At 40.1% G+C, this 19,814-nt stretch overlaps 2 protein-coding genes across 3 annotated transcripts in view; both read left to right on the top strand.

Moving 5' to 3' along the window:
- The first annotated feature begins 3,542 nt into the window (after positions 1-3,542).
- On the top strand, positions 3,543-9,733 carry ndufb11 (NADH:ubiquinone oxidoreductase subunit B11). The gene is made up of 3 exons (XM_080900163.1): positions 3,543-3,775; positions 4,722-4,852; positions 9,542-9,733. The coding sequence occupies exons 1-3, from the start codon at positions 3,602-3,604 to the stop codon at positions 9,669-9,671; spliced, it is 435 nt and encodes a 144-aa protein (XP_080756289.1). The 5' UTR covers positions 3,543-3,601; the 3' UTR covers positions 9,672-9,733.
- Positions 9,734-12,477: 2,744 nt separating this feature from the next.
- LOC308406645 (regulator of telomere elongation helicase 1-like) overlaps positions 12,478-19,814 on the top strand; it is a 43,421-nt gene continuing 36,084 nt past the window's right edge. The window contains exons 1-2 of one of the 2 annotated variants that reach the window (XM_080897761.1): positions 12,478-13,010; positions 16,789-16,984. In XM_080897761.1, the coding sequence (XP_080753887.1) occupies positions 12,909-13,010; positions 16,789-16,984 (298 nt within the window). In that variant the 5' untranslated portion in view covers positions 12,478-12,908. The remainder of the gene's footprint in view (positions 13,011-16,788; positions 16,985-19,814) is intronic. The other variant, XM_080897760.1, reaches the window with a different exon arrangement.

The raw sequence follows: 19,814 nt of genomic DNA, 5'->3' as shown, positions 1-19,814 counted from the left end.
TTTTCCAGTCAATTTCTAGTTCTTTCTAATTCATCTTGGAGTTGTAAGACTAGCTCACCATAACCACAACCTACCCTATACTGGAGCAGACAGTATGAAGGCGTAGGTTCTGATGTTGAAACTGAGATGGGGCCGCTGTCTCTGATCCAACCTCTGCTAAGCCGCTGTTAAAACAAACAGCTGTGACGTCTCTTTAAAACATGTTAGCCCAGGACAAAAACTGGCTGCCATGCTGTGAACATCAGTGTGGTTTCAGTCTACTTTGTACAAATGCCTTTTTATTAAGAGACCTTGTGCTGGGGTCACAAATTAAAACTACATCAGTAGTAAAGTAAGTACTGCACACTGTAAATGTGTTTATTGAGTAATGTTTAATTTTAGCACTTTGCTCATTGCTCTTTTCCAAAGACAGTGTTTTATGAATGTACAGCTCGCATCTTCTTTTGTCCTTTTTGGAGGGAAACTAAGATCTCACAGAGTGAACGCGACTAACAGCAATCAATCAAAAAGCAGCTGAAAGCTGTCAGGACACGCCCAGGAGGATTGGCCCTATTTTGTTGTTTTGGTTTTTTTTGAGTTGATTCACAGATTTATTGATCACATTAGATATGTGCCTGTGAAATCAAAGCTTGCATTGTGCTAGCTCTGATATAAACTCCACTTTAACAAAGCTTACATTCATCATTTTCTGTTATTGTTTGTGTCAAAGCAGTTATGCTCATGCTGTGGTTATAAAAGGTGGTGATGATATTCTGGTCTTATTTTTTACCAGCTCAACATAGGTGAAGGGAAGCAAAATACATATTTATGTTTTAGGCCATGACACTGTCAATAAGCTGGGCAGCTGGAGAAATGCTTACTCTGGATGGGTTTTGGCCCCGGTCACATGAATCCATCCTTAGACCACATGCTCGACGTTCCAGACCTCAGCTCAGTTGTGTGCCATCTGTTAGGGATATGAAGGCACAACTACAAATTTTGGGAGTAGATCTTAAAACATTCTTCTTCTTAGCATGGTTTACCTTACCTATTCTTACTTTTTAAGGGATAGGTATTCTGCAAACACAGTACTCATGCAAAAGTAACGCTTATTTGAGAATTACCTTCTGAGGACTGTTTCTGTTTAAACAGAATTTGAAGTGACTGATATCGTTGGAGAAGCTCGTATGGTTCTGATTCTGGGGTTCTGTTTTGCCTCCTTTTGTATGTCAGTATTTAATATCAAAATAAACCAATCTGAAGTAACTGTACTCACTGGACTGTGAGCTAGCAATATGTACATTTATTTAAAAAGATTTATCTCAAGTTATCTATGTAAACAAAAGTTAAAACACAATGTTACTGATTGTATATTGGACACAAATAAATATTCAGTGCAGCTGATTGCATGGAGGATGATTGTTTTTGAACTGATTCATGAAGGCTACAAAAGTCCAAGTGTAGAATTTGAAATACAATCCTGTTCTCAAAACTGCCTCAATTTTAATTTTACTTGGGTGGATCTAGTACTTCTTTGTTAATTCATTTAAAGCAATTAAGCATTTTAAGAAGTTAGTCTAACTGATGCACACATGAGGTTCACGCCTGATTATAAATTCTGCTTCACACCCACCATCTGATGACAAAGTTGAGTTGTAGACACAGTAGGGTTGAATTCGATGTCAGCACATCCGTTGCAGCTGTAACAGCATCAGCTCTTCTTGGAAGGCTTTCTACAACGTTTAAGAGTTTAATTATGTCAATTCTGACCATTCTTCCGAAAGCACATTTATGAAATCGGACACTGACGTTGGACCAGAAGGCCTGGCCTATTCATCCCAAAGGTGTTCTGTCGAGTTGAGGCCAGGACTCTGGCGTGGAAGAGCTTGACTAGCCAGAACAAACTCCCTCATATATGTCTTTGACTTTGATTTGTACATTGATGCACAGTCATGTTGGCACAGGAGGGGCCATCTCCAAACTGTTCCTACAAAGGTGAGAGCATGAAATTGTCCAAAATGCCTTGGTATACTGACGCATTAAGAGTTCCTTTGACTGGAACAAAGGTGCATCTGACAGTTTGCATTAAGGTTTGGATGCAGCTGCTCAGCCATGGAAATCCATTCCATAAAGCTCTGTATGTGCTGAGCTAATCTGAAGGCCAGGCGAAGTTTGCAGGTGTGTATCCATTTACTCTACAGAAAAGCTCCGTGTTGCTGTCATTCCCAGTTGCTTCACTGTTATATTACCTGTATCAGTTGACTAAGGAATTTTTAATGAGGAAATTTAAGATCTGGAATTGTTACACAGGTGGCATCCCGTGTAACAGGGTACTGCTCTGTCACAAGGAGCAGTCTGCAGACTTAGGTCCTTGCTTTTATACACCTGTGGCCAATGAAGTGATTGGAAAACCTGAATTCAATGATTTGGATGGGTGTGTGAATTATTTTGGCAACAGCATCATTTATATTGCTCATGTTATGTTTGAGCAGGGGTAGCTTGTCGGCTATCACGATTGGCTGTCTACCTGCAGAGAGTGTTGTCAGTGGAGGGAGTGTGCAAAATAATCAGCCCACCGCGTCTGTGGGCTTCACTTCCTGTTGTTGTAGCCAATTGTAGACATGAGCAAAGTTGTAACTTACAAAAGAGTTGAAGTGAAATCAAGTGGAGGACTATACAGGAGCACATTTGCAGTGGTTGAAAACATGTACATGGACCCTATGACAATGACAGATTTGCAGGATCATAAACCTTTAATACTTATTTTATGCTTGAACATGGATAGTTCAAAGGTAGCCTGTCGGCACTCACAGACTGATAAAAACGTAATACATCTGGTCTTTAGGCTACTCGTAATTGTTTTTGTCGGTCCATCAGCAAACTGCTGAGAAGATTAAAGTTATAACTTACAAACAGCTCAAGTAAAACGGAATTTTAAAACAATAAAAAATGGTCATTGCAGCTACTGTCTGTTATTTCCATCCTTTATTTTTCATCATTTATGATTATTTTTACATTTCAACTCTCTTCCCCTTTCAGTGTCACACAGTCAGCATTTTACTGAAAAATAGATGATCTGCGTCCAGCAACATGAATGCAAAACTGTTGAAAACATGACAAAATCAAAGCTGAAGAAATGTTTTAATCTTGGGATTTATCAAAGAACATTAAAAAAAACAAAAAAACAAGCAGAGGACGAGGCTGTAGTGACAGATGTAGCTGTACTGAATGTCAGCAGCGTCAGGAAGAAGGAACACGAGAAGCTGGAGAAGAACCAAGAGCTGAGAGGAGAACAGGGAGAGCTGTGGAGCGTGTAAGGGTATGATATGGATCAGCCAGTTTGTGTTAGCGCTCTTTTAATCTTAGCAAACAAAATAGTTAAAGCAGATTAATGAACTTGCAGATATGCTAGGTGGTTAGTGATGTGTGGAACTGTGTATACACACGTAAATGTTGCCTGACATTTTTTTCCGAGTGTCATTTCGGTCCACACTCCATCACAGTTGGTGGCGGTAATGCAGCGTTTCGGTTTTTGGTAACCGTAAACAAAAAAAGAAGAAGAAGAAGAGTTGAAACCGTAGTTTCCGGTTCCGGGCTAACAGTATCCTTCACAAGTGGCAAAATGTTGACCCGAATTTCGCGGTTTGGGCTGACTTTGCCCCGGTTACTTTATAATCCACCAGCCCGGTTGGTCTCCCAGTCTAAAGCGAACAGTGCTACAGGCTCAACCGCGGTGACGGAGCTCCACCCCGAGGTCCAGCATTCTGGTCACGGTGAGGTCAGCCCGTATGTCAAGGTGAGTTCTGCTCGATCAGATTTGAGGACAGCATGCTAATGTTATTTTTACACAGTAAAGGGCTTTACACACCGGACGCGTTCAATTCTGTGGTTTAAATTATTCTCGGACACCCCCATTAATGCAGCCGTTCACGCCGACCGCGTATTTTCACTGGACGAATTTACGGCATTTATTTTTTCCCAACCAGGCTCGATTTTTGCGGTTCTTCAGATCCAAATAAACCGATCTGATTGGTCAGATCGGTTTATTTTGCAACAAGTGCGCTGAGAGTTTAAATTGCGCACCAGTTCTGAATATACAATAGTATCGCAATGATTAAAAATAAAAATTCATTGATTAAAAAATACTATTTTTACCGCAGACATACAGCTAGCCTGCTCTGGCTCAGTCGGTTCTCTGAAATGATTTGTCTGCCCGTGAGATCTGATCAGGTGTTCGTTTTGTTTCTGTTTGTTTGTTTGTTTTGTTTCTGTTTGTTTGTTTGTTTTAAGCAGTGTATTTTGTGTGAGAACCATTGAATCTTACAAGGCCGCTATTAATTTAAAATAAAACACGAATATGCCTATCAGAAAAACAATTAATATTTCACAAATGTGTAAATATCAAAAACTGTCCATAATATTAGACTGATTTTAAAAGCTGCTTTAAGCTATTCCCTGTCAGAAGAGGTCACCTGATAATGCAGGAAAATGTCTGTGGGACATTTAAGCGTTTGCAAATTCTTCAGTTTATTCCTCAGGTTCAACTTTCCTCTGGCTTGTCTAGATGTAGTCAGATAAGGCGGTTTTAAGTCAGATTCTCCTGAATAAAACAAAGAACTTTAGTTGTTCTGTTAACATACAAATCATATCAGAAAGTGTAGACAGGCCAGTATCATCCTTCCAGTACTGACTGAAAACATGTTGGATACTTAAACTGGTCCCCTTTTGTGGGGTTTTTTCAGAATCCGGAATACCATGGCTTCTCCAGCGATCCAGTGGAGGACGAGTGGAATATGAAAGTGGGCTTCTTCTTCGGCATTTCAGTTGCTCTTGTCATTGGAGGAACTTTTATCCACTATTTACCCGACCATGGGTGAGTTCTCAATTTATCTTTTCATATCAGCTCATTTATATGGTGGCTAGACTTAGCTATGGTTCTTTGTCAAAGGACAGAGTGAAAATGTCAGATGTCTTGTCCTAAGTTAAAATAGGATTATATACACTACTCGTCAAAAGTTTCAGAACACCACAACTTTTTTCTTTTATTGAAAATTATTCAGTTTAATGTCTCATTGCACTCTGAAATGAAAGCATGCTACAAATAAGTAATTGGAGTTTAAAAAACAAAAAAACAAGTCATGGAATCAGTTTATAGACCAAAATTCTAAACCTTTACTCATCAAAGTAGCACCTGATATAACAGCTGAACACACCGGCTGCATTCTTTCTACAATGGAAATCAAATATTCTCCAGAAAGTTCTTCCCATATTCCCATCTTCCTTTTTTCCCCAACATAGTTCTGGCACAGCTTGGACTTGTGTTTTGGGTCATTATCTTGCTGTAGGATGTATTGCACTGCAGAATGCTGTTGTAGCTGTTTTGGTTCAGGGTGCCTCTCACGCTGTACAAGTCACTGACCCTGGATCCAGCAAACAGCCCCAGACCATCACACTTCCTCCTCCATGTTTGACAGACGATGCCACACACTGTGGAACCATCCTTCACCTACTCCACCGCAAAGATCCTGTGTGATGAACCCAAGATTTCAAATGTTGATCCATCAGCCCATAATACCTTCTTCCAGTCTTCAGTAGTCCAATGGTGGTGTTTCATGTCCCAGCCAAGCCTCTTTGTCTTATTCTGACGTCTGGCTTTCTTGCTGCAACTCGTCCTGTCAAACCTGCAGCTCAAAGTCTTCTCTTCACAGCTGAAACTGAGACTTTCTTACTACGACCACTATTAAGCTGCTTGAAGCTGTTGTCCTGTGAGCCGCCTATCACACAGCTGTTAACTTGGCCTCTGATTGAGTCGTGTCTTTGGGTCTGCAGACCTCTTCCTGTCACAGTTTCTGAGCCTTTGGATGGTGAAGGAAACTGGACTCACTGACACCTTGACTTTCTTTTCAGTTTCTCTGTAGGACAGACCGACATTTATACGTGTTATGATGGTCTGTCTCTCTTCCATTGTTAATCACCTTTTTTTCACCATTTGTGTACCATCACACTGCTTTCTGCAGTACAACACTGTTCAACTGATGCTGACGAGCATATGGTACCACAGTGTGTTGCAACACTTCTTTAATGCAGACACAGGGGGAAGTAATCCAGAAAAGTCGGAACAGCTGTAGAAATTAGTAGCACCAGCTTTCAAGGCTTGATCAAGCTCCATTGTTGCAGAACAGATTAAATTTTTAATCCGTTTTTGTATAATTCTGAAATGTACATGATATTTCCCCTTTTTTTTTAACCTCTGGCAGTTCACCGCTTTGTACCATTTCAAGCTATTTATTGGACTTGAATTGCAATAAATAACTGGATAAATGTGGGTGTTCTAAAACCACGCGTGTGTGCGTTATGTGTGTACACGGATTCTCTGTCACCATACCACCAACAACGGCGGGCTCCCAGCACACAATTTCAAAACCCCTGCTGACCCTGACCTCTCAGCATAGGTTGAACTTGGGATATAATTCAGTTTTACTAGAGTAAAAATAAAATCAGCTTAACACCTGATTTGATTGTGGCCCATCGAACCATTGACCCAGTAATGGCCAAGAAAAAGACTAAAGGCAGCGAGGTGTCCTTTCAATGTAAAGGTATGATCAATAATTGTCGGCACCACCAAGACTTATATCCAAGTTCATTTGTATGCACTTGTATGTTACTGATATATTAAGTGTGATTATATTTCAGTATAGTGGTGTGCAATTCTTTACCAGTTTGTACCAGTTCCTACTTGGAAAGTCCACTGGTGTCTGCTCAGATCTGCAAACACTTTAAACAACATTCTTTTAGTTATTATCCTGAGAAATGTGTGTTTTGTTTTGGCTTTTTTTCATGTTTTTATTTTTTTATTTTTGGTAAAGCGTCATGGTCAGAGGACGCTCCAAACTAGTAGAGCAGGGCGATATGACCAAAAATATTTATCTATGTCATTTTCTTATCGTTGCCCGACATTATACCAGTATTACCGTGAACGGTATGGCCCAGCTCTACAAACTAGTCACCAGTTCTTGAAATTGTCCCCATTTTGGCCTCATCAGAGTACCTTGGGATTAAGAACACTATGAATGCTGCAAAGTGAGCCGTCATTTCTGAGCCGTGGTTAAGCCAGCCGCTTACATTTTCTCACCAGGGTGGAAATTGGCACCTGCCGCTGGCCAAATGTGGGTAAATTTCTGAAGTGGTGTGTAAATGTGAACAATGCACAAGCCACTGTGGTGGGTTTCACAGGAGGCTGTTGCTAGCATCAGCCTTGAAGAAGTGCAGTCCCTATAAGAGAGTGAGGAAGATGAAGGTGGAATTCACGTAAGAAAATCGACAATTCGGGCAAAATGAGTGGCTGCTTTGAACATGAGCCACCCTCAGTATCTAAAGTGTAGCAATTAATCCCCACATGCTGCCCTGCTGAGGAAACTAAGATGTCCTAACCAAGCAATAACTGTACCAGCCCGAATAAAAAGGAAAACTTTCAGTAATCAAACAAAATGAAATAAACTTATGTTTGCATGATGGCTTGATTCATAGTTAATCATCCAGGTAAAGAAATCCCCACAATGTTGATTCTGTTTATCTCCCCCTGAAAACACTACATCCAGTTGAATGAACTTCCTGTCATTAAATGTAATTGTTTGAGCGATCACGAAGGGCCGATTTTATTTTTGTTTTTGAATCCCCTCCCTGATCAGCTGTGTTCTTAGGACTGTGGTTAGAGGCGTAGCTGCCACTGACACGTTATATGAAAGGACTTTGAAATCTTTCTGATTCCATTCTGGCCCCTTTGAGCGCGTCCGTACTCGAGGCTCGTCTGTTTTTAACAGTTCACATCATCTTTGGCGCGTTCGTGTAATACAAAGCAGCAGAGGAATAGCGTGAGTGAAAACACTTTCTACATCCTTTTTGTGAAAATGTTATTTTTCACACCCTCCTGCATACACTCAGTATTTTGTTCTCATGTATTTTTTTTATTTATTTTTTTGGGTTAAAAATACAACTGCTTAGATCATCTGTGTTCTTGTCTCGTAGTTTGTGTGTGAGCACCCGTGTGTACACCTGTGAGCATGAGCTAGCTTTTATTCAAAAGGTTCCTTCATGTAATGACTGCTAGAGGGTGTGGGGGGGCCACAGCCCCGTCCTCCAGGGCATGAAGCAGGTATGGAGGAGATCCAGGCTCCAGACATCCAGAGGCCCTCAGAACACAGGAGACCAAGGAAGACCCACGCTTATCAATATATTAATAAGCAATACTTGGGAGCACAGCAGACGCTAACTGAATATCAAGTTAATAACACTTTATTTTTTTTTAAACAGTGACTTGAGATTAAGAAACTTAAATTTTACAGTTGGAATATTTTTAAAATGTAAATAGAATGAAAGTATTTGCGAAACTCTTTAGAATTGCCTCACATAGAGGATTTAAAGTATAACATGAGGCTTGCAGACAGCAGCGTTTGTAATTGTAAATTCATGAAGGAAATTGTCCCTTTTCCAATCAGTTATTGTCATTAATAACACAGTAATTTAAACTGTGGCTCTACTGAAGCAAGGTGCGAGCAGCATTATTGTGCATTAGTGATTTTGCATTATATCCATTCAAACAGCATAAATTAAAAGTAGCATGTATGTAACCAGATCAGTAATTTTCCCCCACTGTTTGCATCGGCAGCTGCTCTCCTCCTTAGCTGGGTTGTACTGGATGGCCTTTTTGTTTTTGTTTTTTTTGTAATTTTCTCAAAAAGAAGTTTGTTTCCATCTTTAGCGTGAACGGTTTTCTTGCATATTTTACAAAGTGCTGCTTTGTTGGAGGCAGCTGAGGCAGCTTCCTTTTTAGGTACTAGCTCATCGTAGGCTGGCACATGGCTCTTACTCTCTGACATGCTCAGGTTTGTTTCTATTTTACACTAGAGAACAATAATGCAAAACCTTACAATAGTAATGACATCACTATGACATTTTTATATTGCATAAAAACATAGACTGATATTATTGTGGACAATATGATATAGGCACAGCCCTCGTCTATGGTACATCACTAAAACATCCAGACGGTCTGGACAAATCTCATCGGTCTTTGTTCTGCTGGAGATTTTGTAAATGTTCTTGTTCCTGTTGTTGTCAGAGTTTGTCCATAACAAACACAATGTCTGAATCTGAGTGTGTTCTTAGGTTGTCCAGGAGACTTGTGCATTTATGTCGCAGGTTGATTGATTGATTTTTGTATCACTGGATCTGCGGCGTGTGTTCTAGACACTCATGTAAAGAGAGAGGGTGAGCTCTTACTTGATGACTGCCCGGTGGTGAGCTGGATGGGTTGGTGGGGGAGGATCCAAGACACCATGCAAAGAAAAGATCCAAAAATGTACCCATCAACTCTGATTTAACATGGACGGATGAAAGTTGTCCTGTTGACAAAACATCACAATTGAATATTCTTTCTGGAATTCATGAGGGTCTAAGTGGAATAATGAAATGTTTACACCTAAACTTGAGTTAATTATTGTTTAATTATAGGTTTCATTCTGATTTTCTCACCGTCCATATCTGGTGTATTTTTGTGTTCCAGCATGCGGCAGTGGGCCAGAAGAGAGGCCGAACATTTGATTCAGCAGCGCGAGGCCGATGGTGGCCCTCTCATAGAGAAGAACTACTATGACACAAACAAAATCATTCTTCCCACAGCTGGAGGACAGTAACCTGTCCACTGTAATACCTGATTATTGTATTTCACTGATAAAAATAAAATATGTGTGTTGAATTTTGTTGTTATTTTTTGTGGACAGTGATGACGTACAGTGGCATTTTACTCAAAGCCCTGCTTGTGTCGTGGATGTCGATTTAGATGTCAGCCAGTCGTCACCTCTGTTTTTTGTAATGGGATTGTTATGTACTGTAAGTATTGTAAGATGGTGACAGAAATCTTACAGTAGGAGGTGTAAGACATATTAATCCGAGCCAATAAAAACATAGAATATGTTTGACCGTACCTGTCAACCCTCAGCCTCTTCTATTTAAAAAATACACTGTAACTTCAGACACCACATATCAGTATGTAACCATAATAACTGGGTACTTCTATGTTACATGACTTGTATAAAGCTCCTAGCCTGATATAATTCTGAAAATGAAAGACAATGAGGGAATATAATAACTACTCTGAAACATTTTTACAAACAAACCACTCATCCTAAAACACATTGATGAGAGTAATCGCACTACTACACATATTACACAAGTCATAGTTACTGTTGGGACCAAGTAGTGTTAATTATATTAATATTAATGAAAGACCTGAAATAAAACTGTATTCATGAAATAGACTAGAACTTACAGCTAGAGTTTCATAATCTGCATCTTATACACTTTGTTCACTCCACAGACATGCAGAGTGAACTAACAATGTCAAGCCTTTGTGTTTTCCCCAAACACTAAGGATTTGAAAGAAAAGCTCTTTCCATGATGACTTTGTAGTCACTTTGGTGTACTAGTGAGTTACACGATTTGTATAAAAGTCTTTGCCAAGAGGGCAACAGAAGTCACTACATAGTATAACACATAACAATATTCAGTACAGACAAGTGAATCAACGCAATAGCAAACATTCAACATTGTTACAGAAGAGCGATTCTCTCGCTCCTTTAACCTGGACCTAAACTCCCCCACTGTGGCGGCCCAACACTCCCACGTTTTGTTTAAACGTAAGTACTGAGTGTGTAATCCATGTTTTGTATAAATACATTTGACAGCACGGGTAAACCTTTACACAAAGTAGCTATGTAGCCGTCACTCACACATCACGGAGCCGTTGGTATTATGGTTTGTTTTTGATCATAGTGAATTTCATCACGCAAGCAGTTCATTAGGCATAAAGAAAGCTCAGACAGGACCACTCGAGCTACAGTTCAAGGAGACTTGTTTATACCCCACAGACGGACAGCATTTGGGCAGAACGTCCTTTCTGTCCAGGGTGGCCATCTGTGGAACAGTCTTCCTCAACCCATTAGAGAATGCTCGACATTCAATTTGTTTAAGGCAAAGGTTAAAAACTGGTTATGGACAAATCAAGTGTGTGATGTATGAGTTGTATAGTTTTAATGTTTTATTTGGGAACAGAATGGTGTGTATGTGTAAGTTTGGTGATGGAGTTTTTATTATGAATGAATGATGAATTTTTATGAATTATTATGTCTATTTTTATGCTTAAGGACAACAGATGGAAATTAGCCCTTGGCTATAATCTGGTATGTTTACATTCATGTAATTTTCTTTTTTACATTTATGTTCATTAACATGCACTGTCCTAAATAAATAAATAAATAAATCAGTCTGTTAGTTAAAAGTGGATTCTGAAATTAAGTAAAAAAAAAAATGCTGGCCAAGTTTTGGGGGGATTGTTGAGAGAAGATGAAGAGTTCAGCAGATTGGTGAGACACTGGAAGAGCAGAAAGATGAAGAAGGTGTGAGAACACCTGCTTTAAGGAGAAAATATAGTTTTGTCTGCTTTCAACAGAAAATGTAATTTGCAGCATTAAGTGACTTCATCCTCACTACAATCCGTTACTTAAAGAATATGTTTATACTATAAAAAGAGACGCCAATAAAACTCTTTCATTAATTACAGGCGATCTATTTCTTAACAATTTTCATGACAGATGTGTGGGGTTCTTTTTCTTATGCAGGTTCACTATGACGAAAACTCCAGACTCCCAGTAAAACATCACGCCAGTGTCACAAGATAAAGTTCAGGAAAGTTTCTGCATAGTTCAGAGGCTGCTCAGCAGAGGATGAAGATGTGCGTGAAATGGACTGTTACGATTGGTCAGAATTATCCCATGAAAATGTTAACTTTTTTTTTTTATAAAGAAGGAAAACACATGTAGTCTTTTCATTTAAATGTATATTTTTAAGTTAATTAAAATCAAAGCTAACGCTATGCCAGCTTCTCACTTTGGTTGACAGTGTAAAACCAACCTGATGACATGAACTTCCAGAAAACCTAAAAGTCAAACAAACACATTCAAAGTTTCAGGGCTGTGAGCACAAACGAAGCCGCCTGAGCCCAAAAACAGCTGTAAATCAGTGTGGTCGTTACAGTGAACATCGCAGACTTTTCTCTGTTTGTTTTACTATATAAATTGATTTATTGTGAGCAGCAGGAATATTAACAGATGGAGAAATTTGCTGAAGCACATCGATCACTATAGTCACAGATCTGTCTTTAACAGTCTCATTATTTTTTCCCCCTTGTTTGTATGAAAACATCTGCTGATCACAATTACTGACAGTCTGATATAATAAGTAGCTTTGTTTGGAATTGTGCAGGGCATGTCTGCATCATTGTTTCACAGAAAGATGTAGTGATAGCCAAATTGGTCAGTAGATGTCACTGTGGAGATGAGTTTCAGATTATTTTAAAGCCTCGCTCATTTCCTTTGCGGCACTTTTAGGTACAACACCGGCATCGACGCGCGTTTTGTAGTCCATCTTCTGCACGTTGTAGTTTTAGCGTGGCAGACATCAATACTTTGGAGACTGTAAAAAGTCGTTGCGATTCTCAGTGCACTGCTTTTCTCCTTATGAGTTATCCTACCCATTTTCCCCGGACCTGCTCACTTTTTCCATTGAAGGCGAGAAAAGTGGTTTAGAAAATTAAAGGTTGTTGTTGGAGTGTTCAGGATTCCGTGACCCTTTGAACGCACCAGTCGTCAGCGTCACAGTGCGCATGGGCAAGTTAACAGAAAGCTGGCGCGAAACAACAAGAGTTGGGAACTCCTTTCTACTGAGTCTAAATGAGCCAGTGTTAAAAGTACATTATACCACAGTTCAGCCATTTTAACGGGTCAAACAGTAGAAGGGACTACAGCGCTAGAAGAAGTACCTCTCTAAACAAGAACAACTACTCTTGCTGCTGCCGACTGACGCCAGATGACAGAATGCCTTCACTGACTCTTAGCGGAGTGGCTGTAAATTTCCCTTTTTCTCCCTACGAATGTCAGAAGGCATACATGAACAAAGTGATCGAATGTCTTCAGAAGGTAAGAATCGACTGACATGTGTATGTCTGTTAATGGAAACGAGCTGCAAAGGGCAGTACTGAGTAGCCACAGCTATGCGGCCACCATGCTCACCGTTTGCCGCATGACAGAAGTGATCTCGCATCTGCTCGCGCAAAACGCCGCTTCCCAGAAAGCACAACGGCGTATTGCCGACATATATCTGCTGTGTCTGTCGGGATAGGCGCCGTTTCCTCTTTGGGAACAGGTCGTTTAGTGCTGCTTTGCCTGCGTTTCAGGTGGCAGTCGCATCTACGTATTGCTTTAGCGACTTCCTCCTGCTCTCTGTGCCATACTCATACAGGCTGATCTTCTCACTCAGGTCGTGGTGTAATGTGTGCATTAAAATACAGCAAGCATTCCTATATTCTTTAGTGATAGAACAGAGCCAGACAGATACACACGTTAGCTGTTTACATTCCGTCTTCTTCTCTTTATTATCCTATACCTGAAGAAGTTACACACACACACATAACATGGCGTGGTGCCCACTACTGGCGATAGCTTTTATAACACACAATATACCTCGGCTCATACATAACATTATGAATTAAGCAAAAAAGAAAAGCACGTGGATACTTAGTTCCTTTCTAAAATTCAGTGTAGACTACTGCAAACATCTGCTTAGGAATGAAAAGTGATCCAGGCACATGTATGACCTCTTTTTGAAACCTCAAAACACATTGAAGATGACAGAAAGACAACATATCCTTAATAAAGGTGAAAGTAATGGTTTTGCATCTTGATTTATTTTCAACATATACATTCATGCACAGCAAGACTGTGACTGAAGAGGATTCTGATGCAGCAGATTTAAAAATAAAGTAATCGAGTGCAGCTGAATGCACAGATATCTTTCAGGACTGTACAAATACACAAAATGAATGCATTTTAAACAGCTTTATCCAAGAAAAGACATTTCAGCAGGTCCAGAGTAAGCAAGACTTTACATCTTCTTCTTGCAGAAGATTTTTCATCATCTTCAGGTGTGTGTGTTTTGATATGAATTTTACCCCTAAGATTGCAACCATTAGAGGAACTGATTGTAATCAGAATCCACAACATTCAGCTAAAGAGGTTTCCTCCAGGTGAATGTGTTAATGGAGTTACCCTTTGGTAAAAAACAAAATGCTGGAAAATAATTTATTTTAATATACTTTGACTTTTATGTTTGAGGAACGCTGGCATGAAATGTGTTATCTGCCCAACATAGCAGCTAAGCACAGTTTTCTAACAGGGCGCCATCCGCAACAGGACATAATCATTAGGCGATCGTGGCTCAAGAGTTGGGAGTTCGCCTTGTAATTGGAAGGTTGCCGGTTCGAGCCCTGGCTCGGACAGTCTCGGTCGTTGTGTGCTTGGGCAAGACACTTCACCCGTTGCCTACTGGTGGTGGTCAGAGGGCCTGGTGGCGCCAGTGTCCGGCAGCCTCGCCTCTGTCAGTGCGCCCCAGGGTGGCTGCGGCTACAATGTAGCTTGCCAGCACCAGTGTGTGAATGGGTGGATGACTGAATGTAGTGTGAAGCGCTTTGGGGTCCTTAGGGACTAGAAAAGCGCTATACAAATGCAGGCCATTTACCATTAGCTAATGTTAGTAAACTCTCTGTAGTTTTTCAGACAAACACGTTAATATGATATGAAAATTCACATTATTTTATGTAGATGACTGTTCATCTTCTGTGTCTTCTATTTTCAAACTGTTAGCTTCATTCAAAATCCACACTCTATTTTCAAGACACACTAAATCACCAGGATGGATTGCCCGGAGAGTTAAAAAGCGTTGGTGAAATGGGGGTAAATTATGTTGGCAGTATGTCGCTGTGCTATACTGGATGAAGTGTGATTTATCGAATACGTTCCTATGTAATGCTGGTGTTGCAGTGATGTGCACCACTGGATTTTTGTAACCTCTTCCATTGTGTTGCTACAGTTACAGCTGGTTGAAGAAATGAGTGTACAATCATATTGGTTTTTAATTCAAGTTCAGTTTTATTTATACAGCACTAAATCACAACAACAGTCACCTCAAGGTGCTTTATATCGTAAGGTAGACCCTACAATAATACAACAGAGAAAACCCAACAATCATATGACCCCCTATCAGCAAGCACTTTGGCGACAGTGGGAAGGAAAAACTCCCTTTTAACAGGAAGAAACCTCCGGAAGAACCAGGCTCAGGGAGGGGCGGGGCCATCTGCTGCGACCGGTTGGGGTGAGAGAAGGAAGACAGGATAAAGACATGCTGTGGAAGAGAGACGGAGGTTAATAATGATTCATAATTAACAGCAGAGTGCCTAACACCACTCATCACAGTGAGTCAAAAGGGGTGAGAGATGTTGAAACACAGTGCATCATGGGAAGCTTCCAGCAGCCTAAGTCTATTGAAGCATAACTAAGGGTGGATTCAGGATCACGTGACCTAAAGTCAAAAGTCAAATTTATTTATATAGCACATTTAAAACAACAACTGTTGACCAAGGTGTTGTACAATTAAGATAATTAAAAGAAATAAAAGCATAGGGAGATATGATAAGAGTTAAGAAAGAGAATCACGAAATTAGAAGATTTGAGTGAGAAAGAAGATAAATAAAAGTAATACAAACTCATTCTGATTTAAAAGCCAAGGAATAAAAGTGTGTTTTCAGACGGGTTTTAAAAGTGTCCAATGTTGGGGAGGTCCTGATGTGAAGCGGCAGTTCGTTCCACAGTTTAGGAGCAGTCACAGCAAAGGCCCGATCTCCTCTTTGCTTTAATCTGGACCTCGGGACAGCCAGGAGCAATTGATCCGCAGACTTCAGTGATCTTGCAGGAATGTACCAGTTTAAAAGATCAGAAAGGTATGAGGGTGACCTAGCCCTGACAAAAAAGGAACCTGACTTTTTAACAGTGGCACCAAAAGGCAGCACACACAATAATGTGTTTCAGTGTGTTGTTTCACGTAAACCAGACACTAATTTTCAGCATGCCTCCATAATAAAAGAGATTGGTGATAAACTGACTTGCTTATGGTCCAGATCTGTTTTAATACTTGATGGGGAAAAAGACATGACAAAGGAGGCTTCATGTCATGGGTCTGTCCTTACAATTGCTGTATAGTTTCTATGTAAGAATAAATAAATAAATAAAATAAATAGCACTCTGGTGACCTGTCTGGGGTGTACTCTGGCTCTTGACTGCTGACAAACAGCTGAAATAGCCCCCATGTTAAGTTGAGAACTGATTTTAAAATCAATCTTGAATGTTTTTGAATGATAACATATTACCCAAGCAGGGCATTTTGCTCTGACAGTGAAAGCTTACTTGTGCTTCTTAGTCTAAATTTACCAGGCTCTTCTATTATTGAACTACCTCTAAGTTTGGGTTCTGGAGCCAGACGCCTTCCCTGCTTTTAACATTGGGCTTCAAACAATCCTCTTTGAACTGGATCAGGTGACCCTGAACCATCCTTAGATTAGGCTGCTGGGGAATGTCCCATCTTTGCACTGAACATTCTGGTTGTCTAGTTGCTCTGATAGTTTGCTTTGTGCCATGGCGAGGTGTATGTCTTACCGTTCAGCTGATCTGTGCAGATAACTGCCCTGATAACTGAACCTGGTTCTGCTAGAGATTTCTTCCTGTTAAAAGGGAGATCTTCCTCCACACTGCCAAGTGTTTGCTCATAGAAGCATAGTCTAATACCTGGAAGTCTCTAATACTGCAATATTGTCACTATCACAATGTGGGGTTTTTCTGTTTAGCTTTATCTGTCTGGTTATTTCAGAAAGTCAATGGTGTTCTGGAGAGCCCCACAGGCACAGGTAAGACTTTGTGCCTACTGTGCGCCACCCTGGCCTGGAGGGAGAACTTCAAGGATACCATCTCTGCTCGGAAGATAGCAGAGAGGCTGGGCAAGGAGATGTTTCCAAACACACCTCTGTCTTCCTGGGGGACAGCTGCCACTGACGGTGACAAACCAAGTATGTTTGTATCATCTGCACATCACGAGTCATTTCTAATTTTACCGGGCAGAAAAGAATAACAGATGCATATGCACACATACAGACATGCTGTGTGCTACATTACTGTGCAAAATAAAATGAGCTGGCACTGATTTCTTTATATTTTGGTAAATGGACTGTTTCCTATGTAGTGCTTTTCTACTCTATTTGAGTGTTCAAACCACTTTATATTTTGTTAGGAAAATAGGATTTAACAATTTACTGAAACATGTATATGTGTCCAAACATACACAGAAATATTGTACATAAGGCAAAATCAGCATTTGTACAAGTTTAACAAGGTGGAAGTCAATATTTGGTATGATGACCATTATTCTTCAACATCGTCTAAACTCCCTCTTTGTGATTTCTTCAGGAATAGTTCCTTTTGACTTTCAGTGGATGTTCCAAAGCTGTTCTTTGGTTGTCGGCTACTTTGTGTTCCATTCCCTGTCAATATGATCCCACACTTTTGAGTTATGGTGAGATCTTGGGAGGTCAACCATGACTGATGGTCTTCCATTGTGACTTTCTTCTATTCAAGTATGCTTTTAAAGCATTGGCAGTATGTTTGGGATCATTGGGAATGGCTTAAATTTTCATAACCAGATGTCTTTAAGATGGGATTGCATGCTGGAGCAAAGTCTGTATTAGAGCAGGGCGATATGACCAAAAATATTTATCACGATATACATTTGAAAATTTGTGATAACGATATAACTGACACTAGATAAAATACTTTACAACTCCACAACTTTATTAGTGAAAAAAAACATCTATGTATTTTCACTTAAACAAGCAGCTGTTGTTTTTTTTTAATGTGCATTAAAGTTATATAAAATTTAACAGTGCAAATGCAAATTCCTTGCTCACAGTTTAACCAAAAGGCATTTCCAGTGGAAATTGGCCAACATATCCTCAGCATAACCATGTATAATATCCACAAAACTTAAAAAGAGGTTATACACACACAATACGGTAATATTATGTTGAAGCACAGTACGTATCACTCCGCCAGGCTCCTGACTACGATAGCTGTAATGCTCCGACAATCCATCAAGCGGTGCGGGTTCGTAGCTTAGCAAAGTCGTACTAAAACATTTGACAGATTTTCGAGCGCCGTGTACATAAAATCGTTTCGAGGTCAGTAAACACAACCAGAGTTCATACATAAGGCCCATTGGATTATAAGGGGCACTGTCGATTTTCAGAAAAATCAAAGGATTGATTTTAAGTGTGCCGTATTTTCCAAAGAACACGGTAATAACGACAGCCCACTAGCATGCTCTACCAAAAATAGTGCTTTGTTGTGTATCTGACGGACGAAAGCCAAACCAGTTCCACACTGAAGTTGCAGCATTTTTACAAACCAATTCTGGTTCATCTGTTTCATTCAACGATTTGCTTTTTCCGACATGTGCGTATGAAAACAAAGGCACTGCGCATGCGCGTTTTACCCATAATCTATCGCAATATTTCATTTTGCTATCGTTGCCCAAAATTATACCGGTGTTACCGTGAATGGCATGATATGGCCCCGCCCTAGTCTGTATTCATAAGTTCACCAGTTCTGACAAAAGTCCAACACCACTTGTTGAAATACAGTCCTAAGCCATAAAGCCTCGACTGTGCTTTACAGATGACTGTAGACTCTTACGTTGTACTTCTCTCCTGACATCCTCCAAACATATTGACAATAATTTGAACCAGAACTTTGATATTTTGATTCATCAGACCCGTCACCATTGATTGTGTAATTTGGAATACTTTGTCCTTTTCTCTGTATCATGTGTACACAGAATGTAGTGTAATTCAGTTCAGTTTTATTCATATAGCACCAAATTACAACAACAGTTCCTCAAAGTGCTTTTTATTGTAAAGACCCTACAATAATACAAGGAAATGGAGAAAACCCCAACAATCACATGACCCCCTATGAGCAAACACTTTGGTAGGGATGGAAATGGATAAGAATTTAGCAATTCCAGTTCCATAATCGATATCACTTATTGTTTCGATTCCTTATCGATTCTCAATGGCTCTACTTTGAGGAATATATCAAAGACCTTGCCTTCATGCAAATCAGTTACATCCTGCATGGTCAAATGTTTGTGCATGTTGGAGATATTTGCTCTCTTTGCTGTGATCAGTGTTGGTGTCATTACTCCAAAAGAGTAAAGTTAAAAAAAGTTACTACACAACACTTTTCGTAAAAGTAATGCAGTACCTTACTTAATTACACCCAGGACAAAGACATTTGTTATATTACTCTGTTACAGTCGTACAGAAGCTTTGTGACCAGGCTGCTGACAGTAATAGCAATCGAGGTTGTACCTTTGACTGCAATGTATAGGTTTCTTACCACACCTAGGGTCCAAGCTTTCAGCACTAGTTGCCCATGGAGGTTTTACCTCCACAAACCTTGGTCTCCCCACAGTTACAGTGGGGCAAAAAAGTATTTAGTCAGCCACCGATTGTGCAAGTTCCCCCACTTAAAATGATGACAGAGGTCAGTAATTTGCACCAGAGGTACACTTCAACTGTGAGAGACAGAATGTGAAAAAAAAATCCATGAATCCACATGGTAGGATTTGTAAAGAATTTATTCGTAAATCAGGGTGGAAAATAAGTATTTGGTCACCTCAAACATGGAAAATCTCTGGCTCTCACAGACCTGTAACGTCTTCTGTAAGAAGCTTTTCTGTCCCCCACTCGTTACCTGTATGAATGGCACCTGTTTGAACTCATCATCTGTATAAAAGACACCTGTCCACAGCCTCAAACAGTCAGACTCCAAACTCCGCCATGG

Source organism: Rhamphochromis sp. 'chilingali', assembly GCF_963969265.1.
Source record: "Rhamphochromis sp. 'chilingali' genome assembly, chromosome: 12".
NCBI lineage: Eukaryota > Metazoa > Chordata > Actinopteri > Cichliformes > Cichlidae > Rhamphochromis > Rhamphochromis sp. 'chilingali'.
Note: the sequence above shows the minus strand (reverse complement) of the source record. Positions and strands in the feature narration are given on the sequence as shown.